Raw genomic sequence first — 13,240 nt, forward strand, 5'->3', positions numbered from 1 at the left:
CGCGTCTAATATCTTTATTAAATCTAACGTCTTTCTTTAATCACACTAGTTTCTTATGTAAAATGTTATCGGTTTCATAAACGATTCAATTGTGAAAAATGTACCACTTCTAAACGTAACTGGTCCTAATTTACCAGAACATACGAACATAACTAGTAAAAGTATAAAAAGGTAAAGTGGCGTGTATGTTTTGGGAGGACCTGGCAACACGTTTTTTTTTTTGTTTTTTTTACAGCCCGACCCGCCCCCTCTCCTGACCAATGCAACTGGAGCCCTTCGAGGCGAATATAAGGGAATATGTGGGACAGAGCATGCAAATGGATCTCTGTCCAAATTAGTTTAAGTGACCCGTTGGTCCCCGTTCGTACTTAAAATGAAACCATTCAGAATTGCAAATGTTCATCCGAGTATTGAAAGAATTAAGTGCCACACAAATCAACACAAAATAATGACCTTTGTAAAAAGATTGCACAATAATGCATATAAAAAAGGTACATCTTTATTTTAATCCAAAATTACAGTGCCACAATGCATACACAACAGCTACTCAATATAGACTAATCCACGCAGCTTGAGGACGAAGCGCGTGTTTCTAATAGAGTAGACCTTGTAGAAAAGGGGAAGGGAATAATAAAGCAATCAAAACACAATTCTGACAACCTACATGAGAAATACAAAGAAGCCAAAATGTATAGGTGTGAAATTTAAAAGTGTGACATGAACAAAGGAGAGCGTTAAAACAGTTCGCGGACACTTGAACTAAGCACTGACATGACTGCTCACACCACGGCCACTCTTCAGAACCGGGGCGCACTAAGTCGGCACATAAGCCTCTTAGTCCTTGTTGAATATAAACAGGCAGCAGGCATCGCAGGGCGCGGCACTTAAGCGTACATATCCTCACGGTCCGCATTATAGATCTCGCCCTCCTGCAGCGAGGCGAAGTTGAGGAAGTGCGAGGGCCGGTGAATCTCGTGGTAGAACTCTTTGGGGTTGGCCAGCTGCAAGTCATACTTCATGTTGGGGTCATGGCGGACACCTGTGAACGAGGAGCATTAGCACGGCCATGACTTGTGCACAACACCTTAACAGAGAAAAGCTGGCGCTCACCCATGAAGTTGTAGTTCCAGGAGACTTGGCCGGGCACCATGAAGAACCCGAGGAAGCGGTCAGACAGCAGCATTTGTACCCTTTCATAGTGGGAAGGCAAGTAGCCCTTGGGATTGTTGCCTTTGTCTGTATTCTGCCTGCCCCACTCGTAGCCACTGGGCGTCAGCTTGTAAGCGGTCAGTGTGCAGGATCCAGGAGTGAAACTGCGGAAAAATCACGTCTGAGGATCAGAAACTGCAATTTGCAGTTGTGCAGGAAGTTACCTCGGGCGGCTGCCCTTAACACCACACCTGCACGTGATGATTATAGTCTTCTCTCCGTCCCAGGATGGGTTGTCCGCCATCACCTTGGCGTGTGTGGTGACGTCTTGTGGCGAGAGCTGGGGCGATTCGTTGGGCTGCGTGTGGATCCAGCCCAGCGGCTCCATCTCCTACAAGGCAGAGGGCAAGCGTGGAGTGTTTAGGTCACAGCATACACACACACACACACACACACACACAGAAAGTTCACGCTTAAGAGCCTTGATCTGTGTGGTCAGCTTGTGTAAGAGTAGGTTTTGGCTGCACTGGTTAAGTTCCTCACCTTGAGATATTCATGCTGGGGCAGCTGATTGGGCAGGTGAACCGTCTGATGTGTTCCCCACTGGGGCACCATCACAATGCAGCGGATCTCCTTCACCTGGGGGTTGTCCGGAGGGCTTGTGCCATAGAGGTAACCGGCAATCTACGAAAAGAGGAGGAAGTTGAGGTCTGTGAGCATCTCACTGTCTCTCTCACACACACACACATGTTTCAGAAAAAGTCAGGTAGAGGTGACAAGAGCTCAAAACAACAAACCCACCTGTGCTCTCAGGTCAGAGATGCATATGAACTTCTTCAGTACATTCTTGGGGAGAATGTAGGTGTAGCCAGTCTCCTTGATGTCATCAGATGACACGTAAATGTGATTGGTACGCAAGTGCAGGTTCGCAGCGGAAATGGCCCTATGGGTTAGGGGGAGAAAAAAAAAGGCTTAAAGATAAATAAATAAATAAATAAATAAAACCTTTATTCCTTTCATTATTGATGTCTTACCTCACTCTCCATTCGGTCTTGGAGGAGAAGGTCTGTGTCTCGTAGTTGCTGGTGGTGGAGGTTATAATCTCATCTCCATGTTTGTTGACTGTGCGGGTCTGGGTTGCTGTCAGCTGGGACTGCTCCTTCGTTTGTTTCTCAATTTCAGCAATTTGCTGCCGCTGCTGAGATGGTGCCGAGATCTCCATTCCCAGAATGATGTCCCTGATCTCGGATTGGGTCAGAGATGCCACGTTCACACTGGAGAACAGGTAGAGGACGGAATGAAATTAAAACATTGCTGGAACAGAACTTCCATCAAATTGTTAAGTGCAAATGCTAAGAGACTCACTTGTTCTTTTTGCCGTAGTCGGCAAGGATCAGGTCTTTGAGCTGCACCTCCACCTTGATCCACTCTTCATCCGTTAAAGTGGGCCAGATGTGATGAGGCTCAGTAATTGTGGTCTTGTCCGGCTTCAGGATGACTTTGGCACGATCGTTGTTCACATGCAACGCTCTCAAGATCAAGATTAGTCGAGAGAAGGCCTAGAAAAAGTAAAGGGAAGTTTAGGCAATATTAACAGAGCATTCAAGGAAAAACTAAATTCCACTGGCAACCACTGTTGCTCAAAAGAATAAAGGAGGCTGAAATTACTGTGTAGGAGGAAATGGTCTTCAGCCAGTCATCGTATAGGTTGAACAGGACCATCTGAGGCTCAGTAGCCTTCAAGATCAGATCTCCGAACTTCTCCACCTTCAGACAGGCCTGGAAGGGCAGCTGAAGCTCTGAGCCCTTGATCACGATGTTGGGGAAATCCAGCAAGTGGACCTGAACAACAAAAACAGACAGACAAAAGTAGTTGATGTTCGGCTATCACAACCTGTGCATTACTTTTAAAAAGGTAAAGTTCAAGAGATGGGTGCTTTGTAAGTGACCTCACCTCCAGAGGGTCAAGCATGCCCTTTCTGGTGACTATGATCTGCTTGGGCTGCTCTTCCACAGGCAGGGAGCGAATCAGGGCGGCAACTTCCTCAGCAGTCTTCCACTTGGCCAACTAAAGAGATGTACAGAAAACAGTTAAGTGTGTCCAATGGGTCAAGTGTGGTGGACTAACAATTAAAGATTATTCACACCTGTCCCAGACGCTTCTGTCCAGCCCACACTGAGGTGTGGATGATCTTCAGGAAGAGCTGTCCAGTTCTTGGATTGAAGATGAAAATGGCTCCATTGATTGGTTTTGTGGTCAAGTTTCCCTCAAAGGTCTGTGAAGAGAAGCAAGCAGGTCAATGAACTGCATGGCAGCTTGAACCAAAAAACAGAATTATTTGTAAGGAAAAACCTTATAAATTTCTTACCTTGTGGATGGTGACTCTGTACACATTGGTGTCGTCCACGAACCAGATGATCTGATTGGAGAAGAGCTCGCCATAGTTCTGCGAAGACAGGTACGGCTCAGTGGGCTCGGAGGAGTAGAGCTGCAGGCCTTTGCGGATGCGCTCCCTCAGCACGTACAGGGCTGGGTTGGCCTTCATGATTTTCGCCATGGCCTGCTGGATCAGTGGTTTGGCTCCAGGGAACCAGTTACCGTAAGCGCTGTGACAACCAAATCATAGCAGAGATTAGAGGAGGATCAGACCCATACATGTACATCGGCCATTTTACATTCATATCTGAAATCCTGACTGCCTGGAACGAACCTGTGAAGGTTGTAGGCCAGGTCAATGGCGATCAGAACACCCGTGGGGGATGGGTAGATACTCATGTTGTCTGTGGTGTAGTCCAGGAATTTTGCACGGGCATATCTCTCAATATCATGAGAGTCGTAATCTCCCCATCGAAGCTGGATGTCAATCCAGTACTTCTGAGTTGTGGTGCTGTCCATAACATCCCTGGAAAAGGGGACCTTTACATTAACATCATCCAAATAGAGACAGAAGAAACTGGTTGGGTCAGCAGAAACCGGTCAGGTGGCAGTACATACTTAGAATCAGCAAGCAGTGAAGGTCTGGAGACGTTCCACTTGTATGAGGCGAAGAGCAGAATGTCAGCACAGGAGGAGTTCATCTTGTAGGACTTCCTGGGGTGGATGGTTTCTTTCTGCACAGTCTCGATTTCAAGGGCATCCAGCTCCTGATCAAAAACCTACAGAGCAGACAGAAATCGATTGGAAGCTGATACAGACGTAAAAGACAGTCATCTGCAACATATCAGAAACCAATTATAGGCCCTTCCTAATAACAAAATTAAAAAATATTCACCTGACAGAGATCCATGACTATGCTCTCATGAATCTTCTGCCACAAGTGAGCTCTGAAGATCTGAATGAGGGAGATCTTGAGGGTTGGGATCTTGCCGTGCATGAAGATTCCAGTCAGATCCAACTGCACCTGGAAACCCACGTACACCTGTGGAGAATTAAAAAAAAAATAAATAAAACTGACAATTGAGTCTCACAGCATCACACGTCTGCAGAAAGAGCACACCGATGACGTACATTGGCTCTGTTAATGGTCGGTGACCACCACAGTGTGAATCGTCGATTGGGGATCTGGTTCAGACCAGATCTCTGGGCATTGGTCAGTTTCTTCCATTTCATGGATTCTTCAAAGCCGCTGGCCTTCTCCCTGTGGGTGCCCAGGAGAACATAGATATAGATGGGCACCAAAAACGGCAGGCAAATAAAATAAAGAGTGAATTCCTAACAACCTCGCTGGACTGTCTCTGAGGACTGGGTAGTTTTACTCACCAGAAAAGACCCTCCCAGGTAGGGAAGTATGTACCCTTGAAGAGGGTGTGCTCCAGAATGCCTTCCACGCCACCAAGAGCCTGAATCATATCAGTGCGATAGTTGTTCAAGTTCCACAGCTTACCATCATGCCTCTGATGGGTCCACCAGAAGGGGTTCTGCTTCAGGACCTGTCAAACACATTTTCATAACAATTAAGAATTGATCAGGTTGGTTAGAACTATTTTCTAGAACATCGATTTGTAAAACGAATTAATCTCATCCCAGTGCTTTACCTGATACTGTTTGAAGTCGGTTCTGACTCTCCAGCCCTTGTCATAGGCGAGAGTGTGACGGTCTTTTTGGAAGAGTGTATTAATACGTGGAATGCCCCTGTCCCATGAATCTTCCAGGTCTTCCAGTGTCAAACGCCTGTAAAAGACTCCATAGGTTAACACTGCCCAAAAAAAAAAAAAAAAAAAAAGAGCCACCCATGGATGATTCAAATATGGTGGTGCATAGGTGGTACCTGTTCTGAGCAATGGCCTCCTGCCTCTTGAGGGCGTATTCAGCCCAAACTCTCTGCGAGTCGATGAATTCGCTCTCCCATGGCTGGATATAGCGATACAGATTTGGAATCAGCTGGTCTTCTTCGTGGCTCATGCCAGAACGGAAGTGAGTGATTCCCACATCTGTCTGTTTAGACCACCTTGAGGAGGTAAAAGTACGGTCAGCTCACTCAGATCACAAATGCCAGTTTGTTGTTGTAAAAACACAGACAGATGCGTACCTGAGGTCAGACTGTGGAATGAGCACGTGACCCATGGACAGCATGCCAAGCCCACCCAGTTCCTTGGGCGTGTAAAACACCACTGGGGGGAAACGGCTAGGCATCTTGGAGTTCAGCCCGATCTTTATACGGGTCTGGATCTTGTTCTCGCACTTCACCAGCAGGTCCAGCAGTTCCTGGGTGTTGACCACAGCCTCACGGAAATATGTCATCAGACCAATCAGGGCCGTGTTCCATTTGTTCACAATCTGTGGGGTACAGAGAAACAGACATGACTCTAGTCACATAAAATTACTTCAAAACCACTGCACCACTTTTTTCTAAAGCATGGCAACCTTGGTGAAGGTAGTCGATCCAGAGGCCATGAGGATCTGTCGGACTCTGTTGTGGAAGCGCTGCATGGACTCATCATCCACACGGAGGAAGCACTGGGCAGTCCTCTCTTTCGTCACCTGCAGAGCACAGTTCAAACCGGTCAAAACTCCATTTTACACCAATGACAACTCCCACCTAAATTTACGATGACTTTGTGCACATACCTCATTCTGGAGATTCCAAACGCCGTCCTTGTGAGTGAACTCCTCGTAGCTGGTTCGGCACTTGGGCAGGATTCGGCACTCAAAACCACACATGTTGAAAAGCAGGTTGGGGTTGTCCTTGCTATAGACAGACACAAAGCTGTTCTCCCACTGCACTGTGGTCACGGAACGTGGCAAGCGATTCTTGATGTCCCAGAAGACAGCACGACCACTGAAAATGCAACGCGTTGATTAACCTCACAACTTTTGTCAAACTCTACTGATTCCCCCTTCCCCCATTTAAAACCCCGAAAGCTCACAGGTTAACATCATGCTTCATCAGCCGCATCCTGGCATCTCTGGGCCAGCACTTTTTGTTGTTGTAGCCTACAATGTTCTCATTGTTGGGATCTGGATGTTCTGTCAGGTACCGTTGGATCAAGTCTCTGGCTTCATCAGCAGAGAACCTTTACATAGAAACAACATGTCACACATTCGTATCTAAAGACACCTAAAGTCATTATAAATGAATGTTGGGCACTGACCTGAAGAAGATGTGGATGCGGTCTATGTATCTACAGTACAGACGGATGGGGTGGGCTGATTCTGTGGTGGTGTCCTGGAAGCTGAGAAAGTCATTGGGCATCTGCGGGGGTCCAGCCATCTCACTAGCGCGATGGAGGCCCAGTACCAGGAGGTCCATAACCAACCCGTAGTACTGAACAATGAAGGAAGCAAACTGCAAGCCTCGAATGATGCCATAGGAGTTTGTGTGGTTCATGTCCTAAAAAGAATAAAACAGCATTAAATTTTATTATATATATTATTTATTTATTTATAAATGAAGAGGGTGGACAGGCCGCCTACACTTTAACAGTAGAAGCCAAACCTTGTAGTTAATGACAACGTTGTTCTTGGCCGTCATGTAGTCAGCAATGTTGTGGTCAACGATGAGACGGAGCAGCCTGTTAAGCAGCGTCAGGTCAATCTTCTCATACATCTTCTCATAGCGAGACTCCAGCATGACGTTGCACTCTCCTTCTGCAGTCTCCCACACGTCTTGCAGGTTGTTGATTCCTGAAGGACACCAAAGATAATTATGCTTACAGTACAAACGTCTACATGTTCATCTGTTAATTACCAGAATTGCAAACTCATTACAGAGCCAAACGTGATATTTAGACCAAACAAGAAATTAGTGTATGTTTTTTTGACACACCTTGACACCATTTGTAGACCAGCAATGGAGGAGGCTCAGTGTCAGCCGGCTTGATCCAGGGAGGAAACAGTCTACGCTTGTCTGCCTCATACCACAGGTATTGATCCAGGTAAGCGTCTGTAATCTTCTCCAGAGGTTCCACATCATACACTGGCACCAGGTGACTGTACAGGTCCATGAACTCAATTCCCACCTACGCAGCAACACACACACAGCGAGTTATGCCACATTTCACATCAGCACAGCTAAGCCAAAGCAACACTGTCAGTGGTGAAACCGTTCACCTCTTTGAAAGCTCTCTGAGTGAGAAGGTGACGCTTGATCCTGGACAGTGCCTCGTGCGGGTTGTCATAGGCCTGTTCTATCAGACCCAGCTCCTCCCTTTGTGACTGATTCAGCCTCGACTTCACACTGATCACACACCCAAAAGACACACATTAAAATAATGTAATATAATGCGCATTATTAAAGACATGACGTGTGCCTCACCTGTAGGCCTCCTTGAGCCTCTCTAGAGCCAGAATGAGCAGCTTGGTGTCATGTTTGTAGGACAGGGGTGGGAAGGGGATGGGGGAAAACCTCCTGCTCTCCAGCCAGTGAACCGTGGTGGTGTAAATGGCCACAGCCTCCTCTGCTGTGATGTATGGGCCATCCTGAAAAACGATGTCAAATTAGCCCAATTTGGTGCACCCATCCAACCAAAAAAAAAAAAAAAAAAAAAAAAAGATGAATATTTACCTTCAGATAGTTATGCTGCCTCTCCTGCTCCGCCTTCAGGTAGAGTCGAGTGAGACGGCCAAGGTTCTTCTTACAGACAGTCTTGTCCACTGTGGCACCACGCCTGATTCGTTCACGGTTGTAGTGAGCAGTGTTTGTCCACCAGTCTGCTTTGGCCTTCACATAGCGGAGGATCATGTTCTCGATAGGAGTGGGAAGTCCTGGAACCTGGTTAAAGAATTATGCTATATTTAAAAGCTATTTTCAAAAAGTCTAAATAATGAATAGACAAAACATACAAGACTCAACAGGACATTTCCATTGTTTTTCTAGTACCTTCCATGGAATGTTTGCCTTCCAGCACCTCCAGGACTCGCTCAAGTGCTGCAGGATGGTCCTAGCCTTGTTCTGCTTGATGCCTTCTGGCATCATGTCCAGGATATCATGCATCACAGCAGCTCGCAGCTCCAGGTCAAAGTGAGACTCCACACGCTGTTTGGTGACCGTCTTTGCCACTCCCTTGGAGTGACGGCCTAAATGGGAAGAGAAAGAAGGGGGGGGGGGGGGGGGGGGGGGGGGGGGAACAAAAAAAAAACAAAAAAACACCAGTGTCAGATAACAGCCAACTTTTGTGCAAACACCAGAAAATGGCACTTATACAGTTAATAAAATATTCAAATTTTACCTTCAAACTGCCTGGCAAGCAGATTTCCAAGCCACCTCTCTAGAAGCGGGGTGATGCCCCTCATGAAGAACAGCCAGACTCTCCAGCCTGGAGCCCAGAAGCCACAGCCTGGGCCCTTCCCCACTGGTCCCTTAAAAAAAAAAAAAAAAAATTGTTTAACATAACCGACTGAAATAATGGATCTGTGCACATTTGGATGCTCAGTGGAATACAACTCACAGTGTTGAAGCGGTAGTAGATGAGGTGCTTCAGGTCCTTGCACATGCGAATCTGTCTCATCAGCTTGTACTTGTAGCGGTACATGCCTGTCAGCTGACCAACGTGAGCGAAGATGTACTGAAGGCCATCGGCCAACTGAAGGGGAGAGAGAAGCCAGGAGATCAGAAAAAAAGATGAAGCGGGCCCTGGAAAGAACGTAGATGGATGAGTAGATTACCTGGAATGCATCAACATTCCCCAGCCTGTACTGCACATGACTGTCGACCACTAGCTTGCTGAGACGAAGCACCTCTCTGCACAAGTGGAACGCATTTCCGAATCTGGATTTCTTACGTTCCTGTGGACCGTAATAAATAAATAAATACTTGCCAGTGGTTAAGAACAACAGGAGTGAAATGAATTTTTGAAACAAGTGAACTGTAACTCACCTTTGTGGTCAGTGTCTTTACAGGCTTCAGGTTGAAGTTGTAATCCAAATGCAAGTAGTTGAGGTTCTTTCGGTGGATGAGCAGATTCAGCATGTTGTACCCCTGTCGGCATACCTGCAATCCAACCTCCACCCAGTCCAGCTTTGTGGACTGAAAAAACTTTGTGGCTTTGAAGGACCGGAAGAGGTATCTGTAGAGAAGAGGACATGGAAGTGTGCTTGGCAGATGAGAAAATGTGTAGTAGTAGCCTAGTGGTTAACACACATGCCTATGAACTACCATTTATGTCCGCTCTGGATAAGGCAGTCTGCTAAATGCCATAAATGAAATGCCCACCTCTTTTTCTGTGCTTTTGGTGGCCTGTGCTTGAGTGCATTGAGCACATAGTACTTGAGAAGTTTCTGGTATGAGACTCGAACCTTCACAGGTTGGCCTGCAGGGCAGTGTTCACGGTACCTGGTAAAACAATGCACTTATTTTTAAAAGGCAAGCGAATTGCAAGGTCACAAATATAGCACATTTAATATAAAACAATACTAAATAATACTATTAAAAATAGTATTTAACTTCTAAGATTACCAGTTTTTGATGAGTGGAACATCAATGGCACGCCTAGTTCTGCCCGAGCGCAAGTTGAATGGTCGTGGTGCCCACAGCAGAGCAATCCCGTTGGCGGTGTGATCAGTGTAGAGTGGGGTTTCTTTCAAGAAAGGCTCCACAAACTCAGGCAGCTCAAATTCCTCATCGTCCTCAGGAAGGGGCTCCTGGCTCTAAACACACAACGAAACTATTCAAAAAAGCTATATAAACTGTTTCAGTAAAAGATTAATAATAAATACATATGAACATACAGGAAAATTATTTAAAATAGGCCCTAAACTTTACCTTAACAGAGTGTCTGTGAGAAATGGGGTTGATCAGTGGGTCAAAATAAAAAGCAGGGAGATCAGGGTCCTCTGTCTTGATGAACACCACATTGGGGGTATGGTACCTAAGAGAAAAATAGTCAGATTTTTTAAGTGTTTTTAAAAGTGAAGGGATTGTCACATGTGATACACAGCAGCACGGCACATATTGCACACATTGAAATTTGTCCTATGCATTTGACCCATCACCCTGAGGGAGCAGTGGGCAGCCAAGACAGGCGCCCGGAGGGCAGTGTGTGGGGACGGCGCTTTGCTCAGTGGCACCTCAGCGGATAAGGATTCGAACCGGCAACCTTCTGATTATAGAGCCACTTCCTTAACCGCTAGGCCATCACTGCCCCGTGTTTTGTGTTGATAAAAGCCCAATTTCAAATCGAAGCAAAAAAAGAAAAAATTCTTACCAGGTGAGATGTACGTGGTGAGGCAGGTTGTTGTACAGGTATGGGAACGCAATCTTGTACTCTGTTCTGATTGGCTGCCTGATGATGATCTTGTTGATGTCATTAAACTCATTCCAGTCCTCATCCCTGTCAGAAGGCACAAAAACGTTAAGAGCAAATAAACACCAGAATTACACCCATTAACCAAAAACTGATCCCAATCTCACTGGAGGTTAATGTCTCGAACAAGAGGTTCAAACTTGGGTCCCCCAGGAATGGCCATGTTCAAGGCCTTGGATGTGAAGAAGGCCTTCAGATCAAACAAGTAGAAGTAGTTTCTGTCCACCAGGTCAGTCAAAAGCTGATTGGCCAGTCGGTACAGGGTGGACATCATCGGCAAAGTGAACTGCCAACGTCTGTATGTGGTTCCATTCACAAACCTGCAAGAAGAAGACAAAAAAAAAAATTAGCAAAGCGGGAATTGTGTGAAGAGGGAAGATTTTCTAAGCAGAGCTACAACTCACTTGGTGTTGTCCCTGAGGGGCGGATGTTCATAGAACCAGTCGGCAACAGATGAGTCCTCCTCTGGGTCCAGCTCCATCTGAATAGCCTCCAGGGGCTCCACATCCAAAATATTATCCGCATAGTCTAGTGGAGGCTCTTCGTCATCGAAGGGTGGAAAACGCATACGTTTGAAGTGTCGCCTGTCTCTCTTCTCACGACGCATCATGATCCACATGGTGCTGTAAGCAGTATTTACAGAGGGGGATATAAATATTTCATAAACAGGAGTGGCAATCAAAACCGACAGGAGCAGAGAAAAGTACAGAACTCACCCCCACTGTGCAATATAGACCGGCTCGATGACCCAAGGGATCTCATTAACAAAAGAAATGGCTCCGGTGATGTGATAAAGCACAGGAACGTCCCGGATCTGCTCCCAGGGCATGGGCATGTTCTCAAGGAGCTTCAGCACGGCATGCGGCATGTACTTGAGGGCACTGAGCAGAGAGCAATAGTCTCAACAAAAAAAAAAAAGCTCGGAATGATCCGAAACCAACAATGTCAGGCTGGGTGCATGATCAAACCGCCTTACCCAAGGTAAACTCTCTTGTCATGGCGAAACTTTCTGTTGGTCATGTCACCATGGTCCCTGATTATTTTTCGAACGTGCTCTGGTGGCATGTCCTCCTTCTGGGCATCCACAAAACCGAACTTGCGCTTCTCCGAGTAGCGCTTCGCCTGAAGCTGTTGCCACTTCCGAGCTACAACACGACGTACCAGAAGTCAGCGAACATGTATCGAATCCATCCGCAAATGGAGCGGTTGTGAGCGAGCTCACCTTTCTCTTGCAGCTTCTCCTCGGTCATGTACTCTGGAACCGGTGGCGGAGGCGGCACACCGGGCGGCATGCCGCCGGGAACACCTCGGTAGGGGAACGCAGCTGCCATGGCAGCCTATCCTGCAAAATGAACGACAGATGCGTTTCACGAAAGAAATATATGCATTATTATGAAAACACACACGTGGCCACGTAGCAGGAGTACGCGAGCTAAATCGAACAGCAGAAAAACACGCCATTACAAAGCGTAAATGAGCGTTACAAAAAGAAAACAAACAAGCACAGCAAAGTGGACAAACGATACGGCGAACACTTAATATTTACTTACAGCCGGTAAATAAAATGATACGTACGACTAAGCTGAAACGTTCGATTACAATGGCCGAGCATTAGCTGGTTAGCTTAGCCAGTTAGCTACAACAAGCTGAACACGTAACGACGGCAGCAGTCCTACACACATTAAAACATCGAGTGCATTGTTGTAGGCGCAAAAAAAAAAGAAACCCAAAAACCCCGCGCACACCTGAATTAGCTCTTCAACTCGCTCCTGCACACGGCGGCTCCGCTGCTCCCTTCAGGCTACAGCTGCGCGGAATGGCGCACTGCCGTCGAACGACGCACGTTGGGCGCAGAGGAGACGGAATTCACCAACGCAGGCTACGCAAGTTCCGCAACGCGGCCTGCGTGCAATGCAGCGGCGGAAGCGACGACAAACGTGGAATCCTTTTTTTTTTTGCGTAACTCCACGATGTCCCGGATGTGGTTTCAGCGGAAGCAAAATGTGACGCGTTCCGTGGGCGCCAGATACACAATGCGCATGCGCGGGAGGTTCATGACGACAATATATATTTACATTTACCAGACGCCCTTATCCATAGCGACTTACAATCAGTAGTTACAGGGACAATCCCCCCCCGGAGCAACTCGGGGTTGCTCAGGGGCACTATGGTAGTAAGTTGGACTTGAGCCTGGGTCTTTTGGGTCGAAAGCATGTTACCCACTAGGCTACTACCAACCTGATACACCTAGTATACGTGTTCCCACTGTTTTTTAAAAAGTTTAAAATTAAGTATTGCTGGTGTTTTTGTTTTTTTTAATTGCACGCAAAAAAAAGAGCAGAAACTTTCA

At 46.6% G+C, this 13,240-nt stretch overlaps 1 protein-coding gene across 1 annotated transcript; it reads right to left on the reverse strand.

The window, feature by feature from the left end:
• Positions 1–477: 477 nt before the first annotated feature.
• Positions 478–12,734, reverse strand: prpf8 (pre-mRNA processing factor 8). Its single transcript, XM_029001545.1, has 43 exons — positions 12,636–12,734; positions 12,113–12,232; positions 11,867–12,035; positions 11,607–11,771; positions 11,295–11,513; positions 10,998–11,210; positions 10,792–10,917; positions 10,350–10,455; positions 10,044–10,234; positions 9,801–9,920; positions 9,465–9,654; positions 9,254–9,373; positions 9,037–9,171; positions 8,818–8,947; positions 8,469–8,665; positions 8,154–8,360; positions 7,905–8,068; positions 7,700–7,826; positions 7,416–7,608; positions 7,086–7,273; positions 6,742–6,980; positions 6,517–6,663; positions 6,218–6,428; positions 6,014–6,130; positions 5,679–5,926; positions 5,418–5,597; positions 5,185–5,320; positions 4,910–5,079; positions 4,658–4,787; positions 4,422–4,568; positions 4,145–4,305; positions 3,861–4,052; positions 3,519–3,756; positions 3,297–3,425; positions 3,104–3,217; positions 2,818–2,991; positions 2,515–2,708; positions 2,184–2,423; positions 1,951–2,092; positions 1,693–1,833; positions 1,401–1,540; positions 1,111–1,313; positions 478–1,039 (listed from the first exon to the last, which is right to left on the reverse strand). Exons 2-43 carry the CDS (start codon positions 12,219–12,221, stop codon positions 885–887), a joined length of 7,017 nt encoding a protein of 2,338 aa, XP_028857378.1. The 5' UTR covers positions 12,222–12,232; positions 12,636–12,734; the 3' UTR covers positions 478–884.
• Between the last annotated feature and the right edge of the window lie 506 nt (positions 12,735–13,240).

This window comes from Denticeps clupeoides, chromosome 13 (assembly GCF_900700375.1).
Source record: "Denticeps clupeoides chromosome 13, fDenClu1.1, whole genome shotgun sequence".
Taxonomy (NCBI): Eukaryota; Metazoa; Chordata; class Actinopteri; order Clupeiformes; family Denticipitidae; genus Denticeps; species Denticeps clupeoides.